Raw genomic sequence first — 25,410 nt, forward strand, 5'->3', positions numbered from 1 at the left:
AATATAATAAATCAGGGAACCTGTGTGCGTCTGTCTGTCTGTGTATGTCGTTGTCGTTTTAACCTTTGGAGCAGTTTGGACAGCATTGGATATTAATAAACTGTGAAATGAACTAAATGACAATAACTAAACTGTTGCTCTGGCTCTTCTGTATCTACCCTTCACAATAAAAGTCTAGCTTAAATTCACTCTGATCATTTGCTAAAGAGACAACTCAATAAAAGGTTATTTATGCCGACACTAGATATTAAACAAAAGCCAGACATTATATCATATAAAGTTGCTGTGAGCTGTAAATTCTCCACTTCTAAGCACACAGCAGAACATAACGTCATCTAGCTGACAGGTAAAGAGAGTTCTCTTCCTTGTTCAGACTCACCCTGGGTTTGGTTGTTTATTATTAATGATAATAATGATGAGATGAGACAGCACCGCCGTCATTACACACTGACTGCAATATTGTTGAAAAAGACAGACTAAAATGTAGTTAAACAAAAAGAATATATTTCTCTTTTATTTGCATTGCCTTCCACCTGTTTGTGCTACTCGATGTTTGACTACTTGATCAACGCAGGTTTCTGCTGATTGGCTCTCATAATGGGACGGGACAACTTTAATAGAATGCAGCTTTAATGAGCTTCAGCATTGGCCTCACTTTTTAGCCCCCCGAAGCTCCGTTCATCATTTCTACAGTCTATGTTCTCAAGAAAAAGAGAACAAGTGTTCTGTTCTTTTCTCCAATAACAGTAGTATCCTATTTCTTTTGTTGTCTGTCCCTCCAGAGCTCCCACAGCAACATGTCTGTAAGGAGGAGGAGGTTCTCTCGGACCAGCAGCTCTGTATTCAGGAGAGGAACTCCAGTCTGGACCAAGAGGACCCAGAGTCTCCACAGATTAATGAGGACCAGGAGGAACTGTGCACCAGTCAGGAGGGAGAGCAGCTTGTACTGAAGCAGGAGACTGATACCTTTATGTTGGCTCCTACTTATGAGGAAAGGGACCACAGTAAAGGTCAGACTCTGAACTTCAATCCTGATGATGACACTCTCAGTGCAGCAGAGAAAGAGTCTGTAGCCAACATGCCAGTTCTAACCTCTGTGGTATCAGAAGCAAACAGTGACCACCAGCTCCTCTCTCCCAACTCTCATGAAGCTGAGAGCCAAGATCAGAAAGGAGACAAGCATGGAGACTCAGGATCAACTAGAAATACAGAGCCAGAACCAAAGAAGAGACGACGCAAGAGCAGAAGTCACAGCAACAACGTAGACAACACTAACGTGTCAGAGATTCACCCTAATACTCAAACAGGTAAAAAGTCTTTCATATGTGACACATGTGGGAAAGACTTTAAGTATAAATCAGCATTGCAGAGACACCTGAGAATCCACACAGGTGAGAAGCCTTATTCTTGTGAAACATGTGGAAAAGCGTTTGGGCTAAATAATAACTTGTTGGTCCACATGAGAACACACACAGGTGAGAAGCCTTATTCTTGCAAATCATGTGGAAAAGATTTCAGACGTAAACATCACCTGGAAATCCACATGAGAAATCACATAGGTGAGAAGCCGTACGTTTGCAAGACCTGCAAGAAAAGATTCTGTGACGGTTCAGGTTTAACGAAGCATATGAGAACCCACAGAGGATAGAATCTAATCTAATATTGATCCTTTGAATTTTGATTATAACGTTCTAGTGGTTCATGGTCAAAACTGACAAGAACCCTCAGAAGTGAGGAGCAACATTTTTGCAGCAATTGTGGGAAAAGTGACCTGAGGATCAACATAGACCGGAGAAACCATTGTTGGGACCAAGCAAGTTGGTTAAACCTGATTTTAACCAAAAAGGCCTCAGATTGAACTGACCGGAGAGACAAAAGGCACATGTGAGCAAGACAAAGAGATCTTGGCCGACATGTGAATTCCAAAGCCTGATTCACCAAACTCCTACAGGCCGCCACTTGGAAACAGGTCGCAGAATGGGGAATCTGCCTTCAACACGAGGAGAACAAGGCAGACTGGTGGTGAGACAAAGAACTGCAACACAATGGCTTCACACCTATGACAAAGGTGCATTTTTCCCATTGGCCGTCGGGCCTTTGAATGCACCACCCCGCCGCTAGGAGGCATAGAAAGGATAAAAGCTTCGGCGATCGTCTTTCAATGCTCTTCACGGTAATTCATTGCTGCAAGAAGGCACGCCGCTCAGCTGTTTGAACTAGCTAGCCAGCAGCATCTCGCTGGTCGAGATTGAGCTGGGACATTTCATATCTTTCTGATATAAAAGGGACCCGAGGGAATACTGACCCAGTAGTTCCTCACATCTGCAGCGGGTTTAATCAGCCCGGATTCAAGGGAAAGAGCACAAACGTTGCCGTTTTCTTGCTTGTCGACTTGGATCGCGTGTCGTCCACTGCTCTGGACGAAACGGATCATTAAATCTCTGGCGAGAGATTAACTACAAACAACACACAGTTCTGGGCAGACTTTAGAATTTGTGTGTTTGGTTTGTTTTATTAATGAGCAAAGGTATTGCGACCACTTGTTTGCCATTAATGTGATCTGATTTTAATCATGTACTGGTCCATATGTGATTATTAATCTGTTTCTGTGAATGTATCATTAATTACGATACTGTTGATATGTTGTGTTGCGTAGCTGTTAGCCACGAGACAAAAGTTTCAGAGTCTACCCTAACTGCATGTTGGTCCAGACCTGAGTGGCTGAGGGGGGGCTGGTCATTACTGATAACTAGGATCAGTGTGTCTCTTTCTTTACCCTTTCTTCTTTTACTAACCACACACACACACACACACACACACACACACACACACACACACACACACACACACACACACACACACACACAGAGACACAGACATGTCCATGCTACAGGCTTGCTGTTTTTGCTTTTGGTTGTGATATTGAAAAAGGTATATACGTTTATGATTGAAGGATTATTGATTGGCTACTGATAATTGTGACGTTAATAAATCTTATTATACTTAAATAGCAGTTGTTTGTGATTATTTGTGTACTTATTGTAATAATTGCTGGTTGAACACAGGTCATTGCTCGAAGTCACCCCTTCCTTTGTTCCCATTGAAAGGATCACCACAGAAATGAGACTGTCGCACAGTTTGATTATTGGTCCCTGACTTGCAGGGTGGTGCCCCGTTTTGATTTTGTCGATTTGTTAAAGTTATTAATAACCATATTCATAACTTTATTAATATTGATAAAACAACTTTGATAATTTGCCAATGATCAAATCTGTACCCTACGAGTACCCAACGCCATCAAGCTGAAACTCTCGTAGAGACATGTTGAACTGAATGAAATACTTTAGCAGTAGTTACATCTCTGTTACTGAATGTTAAATATTTTGAACAAAGATTAGATGTAAATATCTTAATGTAAAGTTTCTCTTCGTATGACTATTACTTCTGTTATTAACAGTATTTTCACAGTGAGTGGACAGTAGTGACTGTTAAAATAATGATGTGAACTTGTTGGTTGTTGGTTTTGCCAAATGCTAATTTGCAAAGTATCTCAGAATCACTTTTAGTTGAAGAGTTAAAAAGGATTTTAAATCCATGTACCTTGAGTAGTATTTGATAGTTCTATATGACGCCTGCTGCACATTTTGTACACTACCTTTTGTTGTTTTTTTCTGAAGAGATTCTGGCCAAATGGCCACGGAGTCCCGGTTGTGCCAACAAGTGATTACTGTCAGCAGGAGCACCCTGTGCCCTGATTAGAACCATCCTCCTACCTTGGAAATGACTTGGTTTAATGAGTGAGGCTTATATTTGATAGATTATAGCCCACCCACAACCTTTTAACTGTTGATAATATACCTTTTTATTTGAGCAATACAACCCATAAAATACACTTTTCACTCAAAAAGTGCTTGCAGCTCCTACCTTGTGTTTGAAAGGTTGTTCTGTCTCACAATGAGCTGATTTAATGATGTTGAGAAAGGTGATAATATAATGCCCTCCTGGCTACAAGCCTTTGTTGTGTAGAACACTGAATCCCAACCAAGGGTTAGTTACGCTGTTTCCAGCGGGGTTGTGGAAAGATCAGAGAGAAGGTTAACTCATTTGATAATTTAAATTATGATTTGATAGAATATTCCAGCTGTCACATGTACACAACAGAGGTTGCAGTTATGTAGGAGTGAATGAAGACTTTTTAGCCCCCCAAAGCTCCATCCATTATTTTTTTACAGTCTATGGTCTCAGGAAAAAGAGAACAAGTGTTCTGTTCTTTCCTCCAATAACAGTAGTATCCTATTTCTTTTGTCGTCTGTCCCTCCAGAGCTCCCACAGCAACATGTCTGTAAGGAGGAGGAGGTTCTCTCTGACCAGCAGCTCAACATGCCAGTTCTAACCTCTGTGGTATCAGAAGCAAACAGTGACCACCAGCTCCTCTCTCCCAACTCTCATGAAGCTGAGAGCCAAGATCAGAAAGGAGGCAAGCATGGAGACTCAGGATCAACTAGAAATACAGAGCCAGAACCAAAGAAGAGACGAAGCAAGAGCAGAAGTCACAGTAACAACGTAGACAACACTAACGTGTCAGAGATTCACCCTAATACTCCAACAGGTAAAAAGTCTTTCATATGTGACACATGTGGAAAAGTTTCCACATGAAACTTTTTGAAGAAACACCTGAGAATCCACACAGGTGAGAAGTCATATTATTGCAAGCACTGAACTACCGAGGAGTTTGTATGGCAGCTGACTATTTGCCAAACAACGAAGCACAGCCCGTCCTTCTCTTTCTTTCTCTGTGAAATGAAGCTGCATTGTGTGGTCTAGTCTAAACGCAGCCTAAGCCTCTGTCCTGATTGACAGGTGGCTGTGTAGCCATGCCCTAAATCATCCCCTGCTTTATCGTCTATTTCTAAATAAATAGGACCATAATTTACTAAATGAACATCATGATGCTGTATTGAAGAATAATTGAAACTAGAGATTGAGACAATAAACTCAATATGAAAAGGTTGTAAATTACAACACATTCTCACTCCCATCTCGTCAAATACGGACGCTTGGTCAGGTGCCTTTGTCGTTGTTATTGATGCTAAAATTCTCCTTTAGCGCCATGTAACGCGCTTGGTCGGGACTATTGGCGTCCCTTTTGAGGCAGTTAGGTTAAGGAAAAGCTCGTGGGTGGGCTTACGCTCCTGTGACCCCGCGGGAATAACGGGCCTGTTAAAGACACACATGGGACACGAACCCCAGTCTCCTGGGTGAAAGTCCTGTGTTTGACCCATCCACCACCCTGACCAACCTCCCTGCGCGGAATTTCCCCCTTACATACTACTCGCTAAACCCCGTCTAGCTGCTAGTCTCAACGGTACGTTCTACAAACATGCTGAAGGGGGCTTTTTTCATCGCTTCAGACGCTGACAGCCACTGTCCAAACGTCCGTATTTTGCGAGTTCGTAATGAGAACGGGTTGTAAATTAAGTGACAAGTAGGATCATTTCCTCTAATACACTTATAGATCAGACTTATTTTTGATCCAGTTTGGTCAACCCTTGCTGAAAATTAGATAAAATGCAGCTTTAATGAGCTTCAGCATTGGCTTCACTTTTTAGCCCCCCAAAGCTCCATTCATCTTTTCTACAGTCTATGTTCTTAAGAAAAAGAGAACAAGTGTTCTGTTCTTTTCTCCAATAACAGTAGTATCCTATTTCTTTTGTTGTCTGTCCCACCTCTCCGACTTTAACCAGACCAGCATCATCCAGGACCGGAGCATCAGCATGACACGGCAGAGAGCCACAGTCCTGCGCCAGCCACCTGTTAGATGTGTTATCGTCAGCCAGACACCACCTGGCAGAGACCACGGTACCAGTGGAGCAGCCCCACGATTTATCTACTGTTTACCTATCCATTTCAACCATTTTATTTCATTTCATTATTCATCTCCAATAATAAACAATGTTACAAAAGAAAAAATTAAAACCACAAAATAAAACACAAATAATCAGAATTTACCAAAAACAAAACAAATAAAAAAAGGAGCAGGCGGAAGCAAATAGCTTATTTGGTCCTGCCCCTACTTCACAATATCATATTAATACAAAACAAATAGATATGCAAATACAGTCTTTCAGGTCTTACAATAACATACAACAATACAACTATATACAACAATACCATTACAATTCCATACCTATATTTCGGTCTATTCTTTTCTGTATTGGTCAAGTAGTGTTTCTGTTTCAACCATACTTTAAGCTAACTATTAAAACCATTTATTCATTACAGTTGGCTACAGTAAAGCTAATATTTAAAACTGTCTATTCCTCAGATAGAAGTTAATCTCTAATATAACGCTGTAGCCTACTCTGAGCAAAACACGCTATATTCACTGACTGTGGGAAATGGTAACGTTGGGTCCATGAGTAACGATAATTACCCTAACGTTACACTATGACCTATACCGATCCCTGCTAATTGAAAAAGGATATGACGTGCCTTCATGTATGATAGGAGATATGTAAAGGTACTTTATTGTCACAAACATGTAGCAAAATTCATTCTCTGCATTTAACCCATCAGCAGTGGGCAGCCATTTACAGCACCCGGGGACCAACTCCAGATCTGAGCCAGTGCCTTGATCAAGGGCACTGACTGGAGAACCTAGTATGTGTTCTTGATGGTGGGGGAAACCCACGCACACATGGGGAGAACATACAAACTGCACACAGAAAGGCCCGGAAGGACCTGGATTTGAACCTAGAACCTTCTTGCTGTGAGGCCACAGTGCTAACCATTGTTGATGTCCTTCAGGTTGGGATTGTAGGCTGTAGCAAGTCTTTGTAGGAATCCTGTAAGATAGAAGATATCTCCTACAAACAATTTGAAAAATCTAATTGCGAATATTTTTACTGATACTGCAATTACAATATGTTTCACTACTTAAGAGAATGATCACTTTTGTATCTTTATTCTAATTTCCATTAAAAATATATCAAAATGATTGCGGTGTGATTTCTTGTGAGGAGCTGTACCAAACAAAGTTCTTTCTTCAGTGTGTAGAATAGGATGTGTAGGCCCAGACATCTTTACAGCACCATATGTTGAGAATGATGGGGGGGGAGGGAGGTGGGGATTTTGTGCCCAGGGGCCTCTGCATTCTTAATATGTGCCTGATCCATGTAATTGTACATTCCTTTTTTTTAAGATTATTTTTTTGGGCCATTTAGGCCTTTATTGTGACCACCTAGACATGAAATGGGAGAGAGAGGGGGAATGATGTGTCATTATGGAACCCACGCAACTTCTAGGCAAGACCCGCCCTTCAATAGACTGTGTTTACGTGAGATAACAGAACCTGATTTGTTCAGGTCCTGTCCCCTGACCAGTCGGCTATCCTAACCTTAACTACTCAAAGTCAATGCCAAACACCGACCAATCGGCTGCTCCGTAGGGCGAGACTTGCCCAGAAGTTGTGTAGGATCCATAATAACGTGGGAATGACATGCAGGAAACCTGCAGCCTCTGTATCGAAGACTGAGCCTCTATATATTTCGGCACTCACTCTACCACTAGGAAACCCTAACCTGATAATTGTAGATTCTGACCAGCAGAGGCAGCAGTTCAGTTTTTCTGTGGGCTCAGAGGAATCCTAGCTTTTATCAGTGGAACTCCATTTAATTACAGTGATCCATTGACTCACTTTAGATTCTTCAGGACCCTTATGTTTGATACTGTATCCTAGCTCATTATATTTGGAATTATTGTAAAATAAAAAAGGAATACAAGTCTCCTTAGATATAATATGTAACATCCATTCTAGTAGGACTGTACACATCCTATAAAACACTGAATTATTATGGGCGCCCAGGTAGCGCTCTCATATTACAAGGTTTATTCCTCGACGCAGAGGCCCAGGGTTCAAATCCGACCTGCAGCAATTTTCAACATGTCTTCCCCCTCCCTCTCCCCTTTCATTTCTAGATTGTCCTAATTAAAAGCAGAAATGCCCAAAAGACAATCTTAAAAGAAAAAATCTATATTATTATATTGTATAAGGGCTTTTCAAAAATGTATAGGAATCATAAATGATTTATTGGAAATAAACAAAAAAGATTTCCGATAGGACTGTGAAAATCCTAAAAGATCAAAAACTTAGGAAAGAAAAGCTTCCTCCCGTTTCCCGTCGGACCTTAATGAGTGTGACAGCCAGCGGAAGTAAACAAGGCTGCTGGCCGTAGCGTTAGCTGCATGCTGCTGTTGAATGAGCTGGAAGACGGTATTGTAGTCGTAGAGCAGATGATTCTTTCAGCTGGAACTAAGCAACAATGTCTTCAGTTGAGTGTTTGAGAGAGTTTGTCACCGAGCGACTAACTGCTGCTGCTGAACAAATATTCCGAGTTGTTGAAAAAACTATCGTCGAGTACGAGGAAGAGATCGCTCGGCAGCGCAGACTGTTGGATGGCGTTTGGAGACCAGAAATCAGGTTACACAGGATAGGTGAGTTTAACCGCTACTATTTGAACTGGTGCAGTGTCCGGTTGGAGCGCGTGTTAGCGCGGTTCCCAGTGGGATGGAGAAGGTTTAACACCTCCTGTTTCATTTAGATGATCTAGGACTAGTGGCTATAATGAGTTAGCATCGCTACAGATTGCCCGGGAAGAACTGGAGAAGAATGGTGCTTTAACTAGCGCGCACACACACACACACACACACACACACACACACACACACACACACACACACACACACACACACACACACACACACACACACACACACACACACAATGCTAGCCACTGTGGTTTAAATGAGTTCACATCTGGGACCTGACTGTGGTTTTTGTAATATAATCAACAGTAGGAATAACCTGCTTCAATTATCATAGTTAGTATCACTATTCTATTGATATGAAACTGCTATTTAACTACGCTGAACAGAAATACATACAGTACAGGCCAAAAGTTTGGACACACCTTCTCATTCAATGAGTTTTCTTTATTTTCATGACTATTTACATTGTAGATTCTCACTGAAGGCATCAAAACTATGAATGAACACATATGGAATTATGTACTTAACAAAAAAGTGTGAAATAACTGAAAACAAGTCTTATATTTTAGATTCTTCAAAGTAGCCACCCCTTGCTTTTTTATTAATTAACAACATACCACACAAAGTGGTGAATAGAGGGGCAATACTTAACAACCTAATTGGAATTAAAACTACCACAGCAATGATAGAAAAGGATAGGAAAATTAGATGTGGATTACTAAATATCAGATCTCTGTCTTCTAAAGCAGTACTAGTAAATGAATTGATATCTGATAATCAAATTGATTTATTCTGTCTTACTGAAACCTGGCTGGGCCATGAAGAATATGTTAGTCTAAATGAAGCGACTCCTCCCAGTCATATTAATACTCAAATTCCTAGAGGCTCAGGCCGAGGAGGGGGAGTTGCAGCCATATTTGATTCAAGCCTGTTAATTAACCCAAAACCCAAATTAAATTATAACTCTTTTGAAAGTCTTGTTCTTAATCTTTCGTTTGGAAATCAAAACAGCCAATTATATTTGTTGTCTACCGAGCTCCAGGTCCGTATTCTGAATTTTTATCTGAATTCTCAGAGTTGTAATCATGTGTAGTCCTTAAATCAGACCAAGTACTTATTGTAGGTGATTTTAATATCCATGTGGACGTTGACAGCAATAGCCTTACTACTGCTTTCAACTCATTACTGGATTCAATCGGTTTCAGTCAGTGTGCACAAGGCGACGCACTGTTTTAACCACACCCTCGACCTTGTGCTGGCATATGGTATTGAAATTGAGGATTTAATAATATTTCCGCAGAATCTGGTATTATCAGATCATTTTTTAATTACTTTTGAATTCTTGCTACCTGACCATACTAAACCAGATAGCAGCTTCTACACTAGATGCCTATCTGACAGTGCTATAGCTAAATTTAAGGAAAATATTCCTACAGCATTCCAGTCTATGTCGTGCCTTAACATAACAGAGGACCTCTATGTTAACCTCAGTCCCTCTCAAATTGATACATTTGTAGACGGTGCTACAACTTAGACCTTAGACTCTTTTGCTCCTCTCACAAAGAAGACGATAAAGCAAAGGAAATTAGCACCTTGGTATAACTCCCAAACTCGCAAATTAAAACAAATCTCACGAAACATCGAAAGTAAGTGGCTCCACCAAAGTGGAAGAATCCCGTTTGGAATGGCAAGAAAGTCTTAAAATCTATAGGAAGGCCCTAAGAAAGGCCAGATCAGACTATTACTCATCACTAATAGAAGAAAACAAGAACAACCCAAGGTTTCTTTTCAGCACTGTAGCCAGGCTGACAGATAGCCACAGCTCTACTGAGCCATCTATTCCTCTAGCTCTGAGTAGTGATGACTTCATGAGCTTCTTTAATGATAAAATTACAACAATTAGAGATAAAATTCATCACCTTTTGCCCTTAACTTCTAACAGTTCATCTTTAAATGCAGGACCGCTAGAAAGAACGACGAGTCCCGACATATACTTAGACTGCTTTTATCCTATAGACCTTCAACAATTAATGTTAAAGATATCCTCAGCTAAGGCATCTACATGTCTCTTAGACCCCATCCCAACGAGGCTACTCAAAGAAGCGTTACCCGTGGTAAACACTTCATTACTAGATATGATCAATATGTTCTTATTAACAGGTTATGTACCGCAGTCATTTAAAATTGCTGTGATAAAACCTCTTCTGAAAAAACCCACCCTAGATCCTGAGGTCTTAGCAAACTATAGACCTATATCTAACCTTCCCTTTCTATCCAAGATCCTTGAGAAGGTGGTTGCTAATCAGTTATGTGATTTTCTCCATAGCAACAGTCTATTTGATGATTTTCAATCAGGATTTAGAAAGAATCATAGCACAGAGACGGCACTGGGGAAAATAACTAACGACCTTCTAACTGCTGCAGACAAAGGACTTGTCTCCATTCTTGTTTTACTAGATCTTAGTGCTGCATTTGACACTATTGACCATACAATCCTGTTACAGAGATTGGAACACTTAGTTGGCATTAAAGGAATCGCACTAAGCTGGTTTAAGTCCTATTTCTCTGATCGATCTCAATGTGTTAATGTTAATGATAAAGCCTCCAAGCACGCTAAAGTTAGCCATGGCGTTCCTCAAGGCTCAGTGCTTGGACCAATTCTATTCTCCTTATATATGCTTCCTCTAGGCAATATTATTAGGAAACACTCAATTAACTTTCACTGTTATGCAGACGATACCCAATTATATCTGTCAATTAAGCCAGATGAAAGTGGTCAGTTAGCAAGACTTCAAATGTGTATTGAGGATATAAAATCCTGGATGAACCACAATTTCCTAATGTCCTGACTCAGACAAAACTGAAGTTATTGTGATAGGACCAACGCACCGCCGAACTTCGTTTTCGAAAGATATAGTTACTCTGGATGGTATTACCCTGGCCTCCAGCACTGCTGTCAGAAATCTAGGAGTTATTTTTGATCAGGATATATCCTTCAACGCCCACTTAAAACAAACCTCAAGAATAGCCTTTTTCCATCTTTGTAACATTGCCAAAATTAGGAATATCCTGTCTCAAAACGATGCTGAAAAACTTGTCCATGCATTCGTTACTTCTAGACTAGATTACTGCAATTCCTTATTATCAGGTTGCCCAAATAAGTCCCTTAAGACTCTCCAGCTGATCCAGAATGCTGCAGCACATGTTCTGACGAGAACTAAGAGAAGAGATCATATTTCTCCTGTATTAGCTTTTCTGCATTGGCTTCCAGTGAAATATAGGATTGAATTTAAAATCCTCCTCCTGACTTACAAAGCTCTAAATGGTCAAGCACCATCATACTTAGAAGAGCTCATAGTACCTTATTGTCCCACTAGAGCACGGCGCTCCCAGAATGCGAGGCTACTTATGGTTCCTAGAGTCTCTGGAAGTAGACTGGGGGCCAGGGCCTTCAGCTATCAGGCTCCAGTATTGTGGAACCAGCTCCCAGTCGGGGTTTGAGGAGCAGACACCGTCACCATATTTAAGAGTAAACTGAAAACTCTTCTCTTTGATAAAGCTTATAGTTAGGGAACGAGGAGTTGAAGCGTCCACCTAACCCGGCCCACTGCTTCTCCTCGTAGTCATCAGTTTTATATACTGTATAATTAATAATCTAGTGAGAGTAGAGGGAGGCGGTCCAGTACAGCCCGACCCGGTTGGGGGGAGTTCTAGCCCGACCAGGCACCTCTCTTTAACCTGCCTCTCTTAAATTATGCTATTACAATTCTAGACTGCCAGGGAGGCTGTTCCTCCCTAAGACACACTGAGCTGCTCTCTCATCTCTACTTGTTACTTTTGTATGCATCCTGTCCCAGAAATGCTTGTTACTAATCTAGCTCTGGGGAGTTTACTCCCCGGAGTCCTTATGTTTCTTCTTTCTTCTTCTCTGCATTTCCCGGCCGCATCCTGCTGCGTCCTGCTGCATCCGCAGCCTCCACCCGTGCTCTGCAGCGCCACGTTACATCCCGCAACGCCCTGCTGTGATGTTCCTATGCATTCCTATGAGTAGTCAGGATCCGGTATAGGAGACTGCACTACTCAGTATGACACGATGTGCCCTGCTATGACATGAACTTCCACGATAACCTTCGAAGTCACTGTGACTTCTAATGTGACTGTTATCACCACTGTTCATCACGCCCCCAACCGGCCCGTCAGACACCGCCTACCAAGAGTCTGGGTCTGCCGAGGTTTCTTCCTAAAAGGGAGTTTTTTCTTGCCACTGTCGCAATAGCCACTGCTAATGCTTGCTCTTGAGGGAATTACTGTAATTGTTGGGGTTTTGGAATTTATAGAGTGTGGTCTAGACCTACTCTATCTGTAAAGTGTCTCGGGATAACTTTTGTTATGATTTGATACTATAAATAAAATTGAATTGAATTAATAAGGGAAAAAGTTCCACTAATTAACCCTGACAAAGCACACCTGTGAAGGTAAAACCATTTCAGGTGACTACCTCATGAAGCTCATTGAGAGAACACCAAGGGTTTGCAGAGTTATCAAAAAAAGCAAAGGGTGGCTACTTTGAAGAATCTAAAATATAAGACATGTTTTCAGTTATTTCACACTTTTTTGTTAAGTACATAATTCCATATGTGTTCATTCATAGTTTTGATGCCTTCAGTGAGAATCTACAATGTAAATAGTCATGAAAATAAAGAAAACTCATGACCACCTGTCTTAACCCTCATGCCCTCCTCAAAAAAAAAAATAACACTGGACACCTTTTGAGGCAAAAATGTCCACGCACACAAAAACTGCTATTAAATCATCATTTATCAATATTGTTTCTGCTTTTTTTTTTCATAAATTACATAAGCAACTTCTAACTTAATCTACTACTACCAAACATTCAATCATTTTCAGGATTTTTACCCTTTAAATGCCAGTTTATTTATTTGAAGTATTAAATTAGTTATTACAAAAAAACAATGATTTTTTTTTCTCCATATAATGAATAATATGTAGATGGGTCTTTGGTGGGGATTAGAGTCAAAGATAAGCAACATTAATTTGATTGCATTAGTATTTTTTACATAGTGCCAGATACTCCCTTTGGACACCATCAAATTAGTTTTGTTCATAATCTTTGACATATCAAAGCCTCTAATCCCCACCAAAGCCCCATCTACATATTATTCATTATATGGGAAAAAATGGAAGAAAATATTTTTGTTTTTTTTTATAAATAATGACATACTTCAAATAAATAAACTGCCATTTAAAGGGTTAAAATTCTGAAAATGATTGAATGTTTGGTGGTTTTGATTAAGTTAGAAGTTGTTTAAGTGATTTATAAAAAAAAGCAGAAAGAATATTGATATATGATGATTTAATAACTTTTTCACACGTTTTTGTGTGCGTGGACATATTTGCATCGAACGTGTCCAGAGGGTACAAAATGAATCATTTAAGTATAAAAAATATGTAAGATATAATAATAATTTGTAGTAATAATTTTTATTTGATATAGCACCTTTTACAGACAGTCACAAAGTGCTTCACACAAAAGACATTTGTTAAAATACAGTGGGATCCAAAACAGAAAATAAACGAGCAAAAACAAATACAATACCAATGAAGATTAAAAGACTTAAAAAACCCAAATTAGAAACATGAGACAAAAGCGATTTGAAACAAGTGTGTTTTCAGCTGCTTTCTAAAATCGTCAACCGAGACTGCAGAACGTAAGGTAATAGGAAGGGCATTCCACTGAGTCGGAGCTCCCACTTCAAAGGAACGTCACCTTTAGTTTTCAAACGAGTGCGTTGGACCTCCAGTAGTCCCTGGTTAGAAGACCTGAGGGACCTGATAGTAGGGTACGGATGTAGCAGGTCAGAGATATATAGCGCCTGACCATGCAATTCAAGAACTTTTAAATTGGATCCTGAACTTGATCGGAAGCCAATGTAACATGGATAAAACAGGAGTGCTGTGTGACATTCTGCTGGACCTGGTCTACAGCCTTGCAGCAGAGTTCTGGACCAGTTGTAGATGGTCCTGGGACGCCTTGCTGAGACAGATGATATAAAACCATCAATGATCATCTCTTAAAGGGGAAGGCTCGGTCAGTAGCAATCATGGAAAAGGAGAACGGTGAAAGTTTACTTTTCTATCAAGCAGCAAAAAAGTTTAAGTGTCAACATCGCAACGTCCTACGATGTGACCATGTGATGCAGACGATGTAACAAAATACCGTGCAGCCTTAGTAACCAGTAATGATGCAGCACATAAAAAATGTATCTGAGTAAAAGTATTAAACTCATCGAAAATATATACTGAAGTAAAATTGGAAGTAGGAGAAAAAGATAATACTCCTGTTGGAGCCATTCATGTTATTTTATGTTATGTCATATTTCGTAGGAATGATTAATTATGGTTTGTTATGATAGGCTGCTTGTCATGGGTGTTTTGTGAATGGGGTAAGCTCCACCCATTTGGGCTGATCACCTGTACAGGTGGTAGTGTGTGCGAATGATTCGGATGAATAAGCTGGCGGGAGTAGAAAGTACACAGTTTTTTGACCGTGGTCGTGACAATTATATGTAACAGAAAGAACTACGAACATAATAAACGTTTAAGTTGTTTGCAAATCATCTGCCACGTGTCCGAGACAATCTTTACTCCCGACGTAGTGGCTCCGGGCAAAGTTGCGCCGGAGGCCGCAACATTAAATCAAAAAACTCCCATGGATTAAACTCTGGATGTCGGAACCTTTCACGGACGTAGGATTTTCGGCTTTGAAACGCCAATATAGGCTAAGGACAAAGCATCGGAAGGATAGGCCCATCCTGCCGCACTCCGGTCCATGAGAAAATGTTTATTCCCTGACGAGCTTCGAAATTACGGACTTCCTCATTCAAAACAACACAAGCAAACTTTTCGGAGGATATTATTATGAACATTGTTTACGTCTAGTGTTGGAAATAGATCGTGGGAATAACCGCAAATAAAGACTGAAACGGAGATGTGTGCGTAAGCTGAACAATAAATCTCTGAAACAATGGATGAGGAAAACCTAAAAGCTTTAACCGCGAGACGCGGTGGAAAACTGGGTGGGTGTACACAAAAGATGAATGAATCAAAGGGTTTGTTTGATGCTGGTTCAACTGTCGTAACGATTATTGAGTCTTGCTGCATTAAAAACCGCAATGGATGACTTTGCTGACGCGCATGGAAACGCGCAGGCTTTAATGTCCGATGAGGAAAAGGATAAGGATCACGCTGAATGGTATGAACCTAAAATGACGGTGTTTGAGGATTACATAAAACGTGTTGAGGACTGGACAAGATATGCATTAAAACCACAAACGGGTGTAGTAGAGATTGCTCCCTAAAACACCTCTACAGAGATTCATGCACAGACCGCAGCGACAATTAATGTGGGTCGGCCCACAATAAACAGCCATGTCCCCCCATATGATCCTCAACCTGGACAACAACCAACACACAACATGACCTTGCAGATTTAATCAGACTGCAACAAAGACAAGAATCTCTTCCCTCTAGAGAAATACCAACCTTCGATTGTGATATCTTGAGCTACCGTCCATTCATCCAAGCCTTTGAACACTGTGTGGAAAGAAAGACCGATAATGATTTGGACCGGCTGTACTTGCTCGAGCAATACACAAATGGCCAGCCAAAAGAGCTAGTTCGAAGCTGCCTGCATATGGATGCCAATCTGGGATATAGGGAAGTTAAACGCCTTCTCAGTGTTCATTTTGGTGACCTGTATCGCCTCAGCGCTGCCTATATCAATAAGGCCTTAAAATGGAATAATATAAAGGCTGAGGATGATAAGGAGCTCCAAAGCTATGCCCTGTATTTGCAAAGCTGTTGGAATGTGGCAAGCGATCTACTTGATATGACCGAGCTTGACACCCCTTCCAATTTAAAGTTGATTTTGTCAAAACTGCCATACAAGCTACGGGAGCGATGGAGAGCTAAAGCGTGTGAGATACAGGAAAGTACACAAAGAAGAGAAAAATTCCGACATGTTGTGGAGTTCATTGAGAGGCAGGCCAGGATGCTGTGTGATCCAGTGTTCGGTTCTATCCAGGAGTCAACAACTAAAATGGCCAAAGGTACCAAACAGAAACGGTCTGTGAGCAAAAAAAGCTTCGCCACCACAATAGCCTCTGTAGCAGCCCATACAGAGCAAGGCGATGAAACAACAAATCAGTCAGCAAATCGCACTGAAAACCCAAGAGCGGCTTATGCTACACCATGCTTATTCTGCACAGCAGGAGACCACTTTATGGAATCTTGTCACCGGATGGCGGTAAAACAACACAAAGAAAAGGTTCTGTTCTTAAAGGATAATGGAATGTGTTTTGCTTGCCTTATCAAGGGCCACATGAGTAATGAATGCAAGAAACGTCTAATCTGCCAGATATGCAAGAAAAGACACCCTACGATTCTGCATATCCAACAAGTCCAAGTCCCACTCGGAAGGCCTTCTATGCATCAGTCCAACTGTAATGGCCAATCAAAGCATTCCACAGTTCCCACCACCATAAGAAGAAAAAGAAAATCTGTGTAGTATTTGATTGTACTGCATCATTTCAGGGCACCTCATTAAACAGTCAGCTACTGCAAGGACCCGATCTGGCAAACACCCTCCTGGGCGTCCTCCTCAGGAACCAGTTGCCATCGTGGCGGATATTGAGGGGATGTTCCACCAAGTCCGAGTGCCTGAAAATGATGTTGACCTTTTACATTTCCTGTGGTGGCCTAATGGGCGATGTCAACAAGCCTCTCACAGAATACAGAATGGTGGTGCATCTCTTTGGTGCAGTCTCCTCGCCGAGCTGTGCTAATTATGCGTTAAAAAGAACTGCCAAAGACAACAAGGATAAAGTGGCCACAGACGTGCTGAACACCAAGAATCATTTCTATGTCGATGACTGTCTGAAATCCGTTGCCTCCGAGAAGCAGGCCATACGCCTAGTTAATGATCTTAGAGTGACATGCGCAATAGGAGGCTTCAGATTAACCAAATGGGTGAGCAACAGTAGCCATGTGCTAGCTTCAGTCCCAGACAAAGATAAAGCTCTGAAGGAAATCACAGACGTCAATCTGGAAAGGAGCGAGCTACCACTAGAGCATCCAGGAGAACAGTAATTCCGACACCTTCTGTTTTAAAGTCTCTCAAAAACAGCAGACCTATACACGGCGGGGCATACTCTCAGTTACAAATTCTGTGTATGACCCTCTCGGATTTTTGGCACCTTTTGATCCTTATAGCGAAGAGGATACTGCAAGAGCTCTGCAGACGAAGCTGTGGATGGGATTCTAGGATTTCACTTTCCTTTACCAAAAGGTGGGAGTCATGGTTGGGTGGCCTGGATCACCTGAAAAGCCTAAACATCAGCAGATGCTACTGGCCGCATAATTTTGGGCCGCTTCATAAGGCCCAGCTGCACAATTTCTGCGATGCCAGTGAGGTGGGATACGGCACTGCAAGCTACCTGAGGCTCAGTACTACCGGAGGCCTCATTCACATTGCCTTCGTGATGGGCAAAGGAAGAGTTGCACCACTGAAGCCAGTCACCATCCCCAGGCTGGAACTGGCAGCTGCAGTACTGGCTGTGCGAATTAACAGAACGCTGGAAAGGGAGCTTGAATATGCACTTCAGCCACCGGTCTACTGGACTGACAGTACCGCAGTCATCAAGTACATCTGTAATGACACCTGCCGCTTTCAAACATACGTGGCTAACAGAGTATCTACCATCAGAGAACTGTCAGAAAAATCTCAATGGCGATACGTAAACAGCTCCCTCAACCCCGCAGACGACGCCTCCGGGGGCTTAACAGCTGAAGCATTCTTGAAATCCAAACGATGGTTGAAGGGGCCATCCTTTCTAAAACAGCCAGAGGAGGCTTGGCCAAAGCACCCAGAGATTACCACCACTCTTTCCAACGATGACGCAGAGATCAAGAAGACTGTTGAAGTCTTTGGTACAGGTGCAGCAGAGGCTCACGATCCAGTCATCGAATTCATACAACACTTCTCTTCATGGGATCACCTTAAAAGAGCTACCACAAGACTTCTACAACTCAAAGACCTACTCATGCACTTGAGTAGGAGGAGGAAGGAAACCACAATGGCTCACCAACAGCTCGGCTCCAGGATAACACCCAAGGTGCAGGTCCATGAACATCCATCAGTTGAAGACCTCTCACGGGCTGAAGAGGCGCTCTTACGGTACATCCAAAGCCAACATTTCTCAGAGGAGATTTCCGCACTGAAAACTGGAAGGACTGCTGTTAAGAAGTCCAGCAGACTTTACAAGCTCGACCCTTTTCTTTCTGAGGGAATACTGAGAGTAGGCGGAAGGCTGAATAGGATGGCTATGCCTGAGGAATTCAAGCATCCTGCTATTCTACCAAAAGCCAGCCATCTAACCAGACTGCTACTCAAACACATACACATTTCAGTGGGCCATGGTGGGAGAAATCTAATGCTTTCAAAGCTTCGCCAGAAATACTGGGTTATTAGAGCAAATTCTGCCACCAGAAAGATAATAAAGGACTGCATATTCTACAGACGCTGGCACGCTCAACCTAGTGTGCAGAAGATGTCAGACCTGCCTTTAAATCGCATAACCCCAGATCACCCTCCCTTCACCTATGTGGGAGTTGACTACTTCGGCCCAATTGAAGCAAAAAGGGGACGGACTGTTGTGAAAAGGTACGAGTCTTATTCACCTGTCTTGTCAGCAGGGCAGTCCATCTGGAGCTTTCTCTGGACACCAATTCCTGCATCTCTGCCCTACGAAGATTCATGTGCAGAAGAGGACAGGTCAAAGAAATGGTTTCTGACAACGGAACAAACTTCATGGGAGCGGAACGTGAGCTGAGAGAATCCCTTGCTCTTCTGAATCACGACCCAAAGGGCATCAGGTGGATTTTTAATCCTCCCTTTGGCTCACACCATGGAGGCTCATGGGAGAGACTCATCCGGACCATCAAGAAGGTCCTCTACTCTATTGTCAGGCAGCAAGTCCTGGATGATGAGAGCCTGCAAACCATCTTCTGCGAAGTAGAGACTATCCTGAATGATAGGCCCATCACTGCGGTTTCAGACGATCCTAGTGATCCAGAGGCCCTCACACCTAATCATCTGCTCCTGCTGAAAGGACAACCCCTGCTGCCACCAGGTGTGTTTAGGAAAGAAGACTGCTATTCCAGACGAAGATGGAGACAGGTGCAGTACCTTGCTGACCTGTTCTGGAAGCGCTGGGTTAAAAAATATCTTCCGCTGATGCAGGAGAGGCAAAAGTGGAACGTGGTGAAAAAGAATCTAAAAGCAGATGATATCGTGCTGATTGTGGATGAGACTTTGCCAATTCCTGGCTGATGGGAAGAATAGTTGAGACGATCCCAGACAGCAGAGGCCATGTCAGACGGGTCAGGATACGTACCAGTAGCAAAATCCTGGAAAGACCCATTACCAAGCTATGCCTTCTACTGGAGAATTGACTCTGACTGACCGCAACACTGATCTTTCCCTTCCCTTTCCCTTCCAAGGAACCTATTTTTGGGATTTACTTTTTACGTTTTTTTGACCTTTATTCCAAGAACTCAGAGTTGGACTATATGATTTTTGTCTGATTTTTTTTTTTAATCTTTCTTTTTTCTTTTGGATATTGGACTATGGCAGTTTCTTGCCCCCAGAAAGTGGACAATAAACTTTAGAAAAAAATGAACTAGTCCGATGATTGCTCCGTGCTTACAATTATAATTGCCTTATATTGCCGACAATTAGGGGCCGGGATGTTGGAGCCATTCATGTTATTTTATGTTATGTCCTATTTCGTAGGAATGATAAATTATGGTTTGTTATGATAGGCTGCTTGTCACAGGGGTTTTGTGAATGGGGTAAGCATGTGACGTTTCAGCTCCACCCATTTTGGGCTGATCACCTATACAGGTGGTAGTGTGTGCGAATGATTCGGATGAATGAGCTGGCGGGAGTAGAAGGGACACAGTTTTTTGACCATGGTCGTGACAATTATATGTAACAGAACGACGAACATAATAAACGTTTAAGTTGTTTGCAAATCAGCTGCCACGCATCCGAGACAATCTTTACTCCCGACATGGTGGCTCCGGGCAAAGTTGTGCCGGAGGCCGCAACACTCCAGTAGAGTACAGATACAGCCTTTTAGTACTTAAGTACAGTAGTGAAGTTGACTGCCACATACTGCCATATAATCTCTCTCTCTCTCAAAGTCCACAGGGTTCTGCTGGCAACCAGTTTCCTCTCCTTATGCGGCCTTCCTCGGGTATAACCTGCAACAGAAAAAACTCCGGCCAGTAACACGTCCTCAGTAACTGTTACCACTTCATCACGTTTATCCCCACCTAACACCGGTCTCAAAATGCGACTTACGCGGAAGGGAGAGTTCCACACTCTGTGTATTTCCACTGACTGCAGAACGGCTGCGTTCAGACTCCATCCCAGCTCTGTATAGTAATATATAATAGTATCCGCTCTATATAGTAGAATATATAAAAGCTCTGCCTATCTGCTCTGCCTATCTGCTCCGGAGGGCTGCGGACCGCCGGAGCAGATAGGCAGAGCTTTTATTGTTGCCGGACGCCAGAGAGCTCCACAGCAATTCAGCACACAGCAGATAGTGCGGCACAGGAAGTCGAGCACAGAAACAAAATAAAACATCCGGTTAATTTTCAAAATAAAATACACAGTGCTCACGGCAGATCATTTTTCCCTGCACTACACCTTGAAAACACAGCACAGAGCTGTTTCCCCTCTACTCCTCTGGATGGAAACTAACTGGTGGTGGTTTTGTGGTTCTATTCTACCTGAATTGGCGAGATCTCGTGGGTCCTCGTGACTTCAGCTGTCAGTCATGGCTGCAGCCGTTCCGCAAACAAATCCGGACCTGGTGGGTATTGATGGACAGCAGAGCACAGAGCTGTTCCGCAGTGGAGCCGACACGCAGCCGTTCTGAAACCGGTGGAAATTAGGAGTTACAATATATCGATAAGTGCCCAGGTACATGGGTGAGTAAGAGAGGGAGAAACCATTCAAATATTTAGCCGGAAAAAAATATTATGTAGAGAAGCAACTGCATGTGTCTGTGAACAATGATGATATGATGGCTTTGAAGGATGAAATGGAAATTGTAAATGGGGATTTCCACTAGATGCGTAATGGCTGCGTGTCGGCTCCGCTGCGTGTCTGCTGCGTGCTCTGCCGTCCGTCAATACCCACCAGGTCCGGATTTGTTGCGGAACGGCTGCGGCCATGACTGACAGCTGTAGTCAGGAGGACCCACAAGTTCTCGCAAATCTGTCGTGTGCTGCATTGCTGCGGAGCTCTCTGGCGTCCGTCAAAAATAGAAGCTCTGCCTATCCGCTCCGGAGGGCTGTGGACTGATGGAACTGGGACGGAGTAGGGACGCTGACGTTCTGCAGTCAGTGGAAATACACACACTGACTTTAATGGAAACCTAATGACACCGTCAACATTCTGCAGACGTTCCGCATCCAGTGGAAGTTGCCGGTAAAGGAAACCGAGTTTGGCCTTGACCTTAGATTGCGGCTTTGATATGTGGATGGAGAAAGAAATGTGCTATACAAATAAAGCTGCCTTGCCTTGCCTTGTCTTAAACTTGGTTTGCAATCCGCTAATTAAAACCCAGAAGGAGACATCGACCGACATCAACCTTTTTCCCCGCAAAGAAGATGTTCTTAGGGTTTATACTGCATAGAGAAAGTTTTGGCGACCCTTAAAGAGGTTTTAGCCAATGCCAGAGGAATATCACGAGCGCCAAAACTCCAGACTGTACTGGACTCTCCAGGTGACCATGTTGCTCTGGGGACCGGCGGCACAGCGAGAAACCGCTGCTGACGGACGCAGAGCTCTCCGTCTGCCGGAGCTCTGACTGCTGTCTGCGCGGCAGGCTACCACCACAAATGGAATCTAGTTCTTTGGGAAACACTGAAATTCTCCACTTGTAAGCACACAGCAGAACATAACATCATCTAGCTGACGGGTAAAGAGAGCTCTCTTCTTCGTTCAGACTCCCCTGGGTTTGGTTGTTTATTATTAATGATAATAATGATGAGACGAGACAGCACCGCCGTCATTACACACTGCAATATCGTTGAAAAAGACAGACTAAAATGTAGTTAAACAAAAAGAATATAATTCTCTTTTATTTGCATTGCCTTCCACCTGTTTGTGCTACTCGGTCCGGTTCTGGTGGTTGGTCAACGCAGGTTTCTGCTGATTGGCTCTCATAACGGGACGGATTGGGTGGCGCGGGGTGCAGCGCCATGAGGCAGATGTGTATGTTTACTCCACATTTTAATTGTGATATTTTGTTAGTAAAATCTGAATCTGCAGTGTTCTCGGTCATGTAAATGTAGTAGTACAATGTTTTTCTCTGAATTCCTAGTACACAGTAAGTCAGTAGTAGGCTGGTTGCATATTCAGTGCTTTGTGGTCCTTGGGGAAAACAGTGGTTCTAGAGAATGCTGCAAGCAGCTCTTATTGTTACTCTGTAACGCAACCTCGGTAATACAGAGGGTAATACAACACAATAAAAGAAAACTTGATGACAGTAGTTGTGGTAAACACTACCACTTTTGTCCAAAGCGGCCGCTGGAATCAACACAAACTGAAAGTTACATATGGCCACTTTAACTCTACGTAATAGTGTAGAAACAAAATTTATTAACAAAGACGTGAACAACAAATCAATATGCTGGAGAGCCCCAGAGCCTGGGCGTTCTCCTACCATGTGTTTCTGTACAATTCATTTCATTATTTGCATGTAGGGTAGACAGCAATCAGTTTTTGGTGGACTGATGGCCCACCGCGAAGACTTGCTTGGGCAACCCGTTATCATTCACTTATTCAGATACTGACGCAGAAGGCACCCTTTATCGTCTGATCCAGAAGCTCCGTTCATCATTTCTACAGTCTATGTTCTCAAGAAAAAGAGAACAAGTGTTCTGTTCTTTTCTCCAATAACAGTAGTATCCTATTTCTTTTGTTGTCTGTCCCTCCAGAGCTCCGACAGCAACATGTCTGTAAGGAGGAGGAGGTTCTCTCTGACCAGCAGCTCTGTATTCAGGAGATGAACTCCAGTCTGGACCAAGAGGACCCAGAGTCTCCACAGATTAATGAGGACCAGGAGGAACTGTGCACCAGTCAGGAGGGAGAGCAGCTTGTACTTAAGCAGGAGACTGATCCCTTTACGTTGGCTCCTACTTATGAGGAAAGGGACCACAGTAAAGGTCAGACTCTGAACTTCAGTCCTGATGATGACACTCTAAGTGCAGCAGAGAAAGAGTCTGTAGCCAACATGCCAGTTATAACCTCTGTGGTATCAGAAGCAAACAGTGACCACCAGCTCCTCTCTCCCAACTCTCATGAAGCTGAGAGCCAAGATCAGAAAGGAGACAAGCATGGAGACTCAGGATCAACTAGAAATACAGAGCCAGAACCAAAGAAGAGACGACGCAAGAGAAGAAGTCACAGCAATAACGTAGACAACACTAACGTGTCAGAGATTCGCCCTCATACTCAAACAGGTAAAAAGTCTTTCATATGTGACACATGTGAAAAAGACTTTAAGTATAATTCAGATTTGCAGAGACACCTGAGAATCCACACAGGTGAGAAGCCTTATTGTTGTGAAACATGTGGAAAAGATTTCAGACATAAGGATGCTTTTAACGTCCACATGAGAACCCACACAGGAGAGAAGCCGTATGTTTGCAAAACATGTGGAAAAGGGTTTGGGCGAAATGGTAACTTGTTGATCCACATGAGAAGAGCCCACACAGGGGAGAAGCCGTACGTTTGCAAGACCTGCAGGAAAAGATTCTATGACGCTTCAGCTTTATTAAAGCACATGATAACTCACACAGGGGAGAGGCCATATTCCTGTAAAACGTGTGGAAAAGGGTTTGGGCGAAATGATCACTTGTTGGTCCACATGAGAAGAGCCCACACAGCACTAGGTGCCAGGATTTTGACTGTAGGTGGGCCTCCAGAAAACATGGACCAGTTAAAATAAGCCCAAAAAAACGGGTTCTCCCTGCATACGGTCAGCCAGACACCAACGTTAACGTTAGCCTAACTGTTAGCCTACTTGCCTTGCTTATGTGAGGCGGTGGCTATGGGAGGACTTGATGGGGAGAGGGCGGCCGAGCAGGATGGTAACTCGTCACTTGTAACCGCGTTACCTAAAATGTTAGGAGTTTCCTCGTCCTGTTCCTCAGAGCGTTTCTTGCTGAATTTAAATGAAAACAAGCTGCTTTGCTTTGCGTTTCACATTAGCTAACAGCTACCGTCTGTCTCATTGAGATTGCTTGAAAAGCTTGCGTGCAAACATCTTTCATTTCATTGGATCACTTGCTGGTGACAATGCAGCTTGTGGGCGGGGCTTAAGAGTCCACACGTGGGGTAGAAGCCGCTGATTGGCTGAGAAGCTTTCACTCAAACTTTCCTCTGGCTGCTTACTGGATGAACTGCTAGAATGAATGAATGAATAGTCTGGCGAGGTCAGTGACGCGAATCTGTTCAGTGTGTCCCGTGTTGTCGTCAGTCTGGGGGGCTGTCGGCCTTCATTTTGGCCAACCTGACATGTTCGGTCGGCGGCAGGACAGTCGAGACTCACCCGGAAATGGCGAGCGGGATGAGGTGACTAGAGTCTCTCAAAATCTGACGAAAATCTTTTAAACTGACCTTTGTTGAGCTGAAATGTAGACAGATTCAGCAACTGCACGGCCTATTTCTCTCTTAAAATGTTTTCAGAAACACGTTTCAGT

General features: G+C 42.8%; 1 protein-coding gene across 5 annotated transcripts in view; it reads left to right on the forward strand.

Annotated features, from left to right (window-relative positions):
• The window catches only part of LOC114555215 (zinc finger protein 239-like), a 47,471-nt gene extending 22,454 nt beyond the window's left edge, over positions 1 to 25,017 (forward strand). Inside the window, exons 3-5 of one of the 5 annotated variants that reach the window (XM_028577459.1) lie at positions 783 to 1,078; positions 4,381 to 4,609; positions 23,644 to 25,017. In XM_028577459.1, coding sequence (XP_028433260.1) covers positions 783 to 1,078; positions 4,381 to 4,609; positions 23,644 to 24,656 — 1,538 coding nt within the window. In that variant the 3' untranslated portion in view covers positions 24,657 to 25,017. Of the gene's footprint in view, positions 1 to 782; positions 1,308 to 4,321; positions 4,610 to 5,744; positions 5,955 to 23,643 lie in introns of those variants that run through there. The other 4 variants (XM_028577456.1, XM_028577460.1, XM_028577458.1 and 1 more) reach the window with 4 other exon arrangements.
• The last annotated feature ends 393 nt before the right edge of the window (positions 25,018 to 25,410 follow it).

This window comes from Perca flavescens, chromosome 5 (assembly GCF_004354835.1).
Source record: "Perca flavescens isolate YP-PL-M2 chromosome 5, PFLA_1.0, whole genome shotgun sequence".
Lineage (NCBI taxonomy): Eukaryota > Metazoa > Chordata > Actinopteri > Perciformes > Percidae > Perca > Perca flavescens.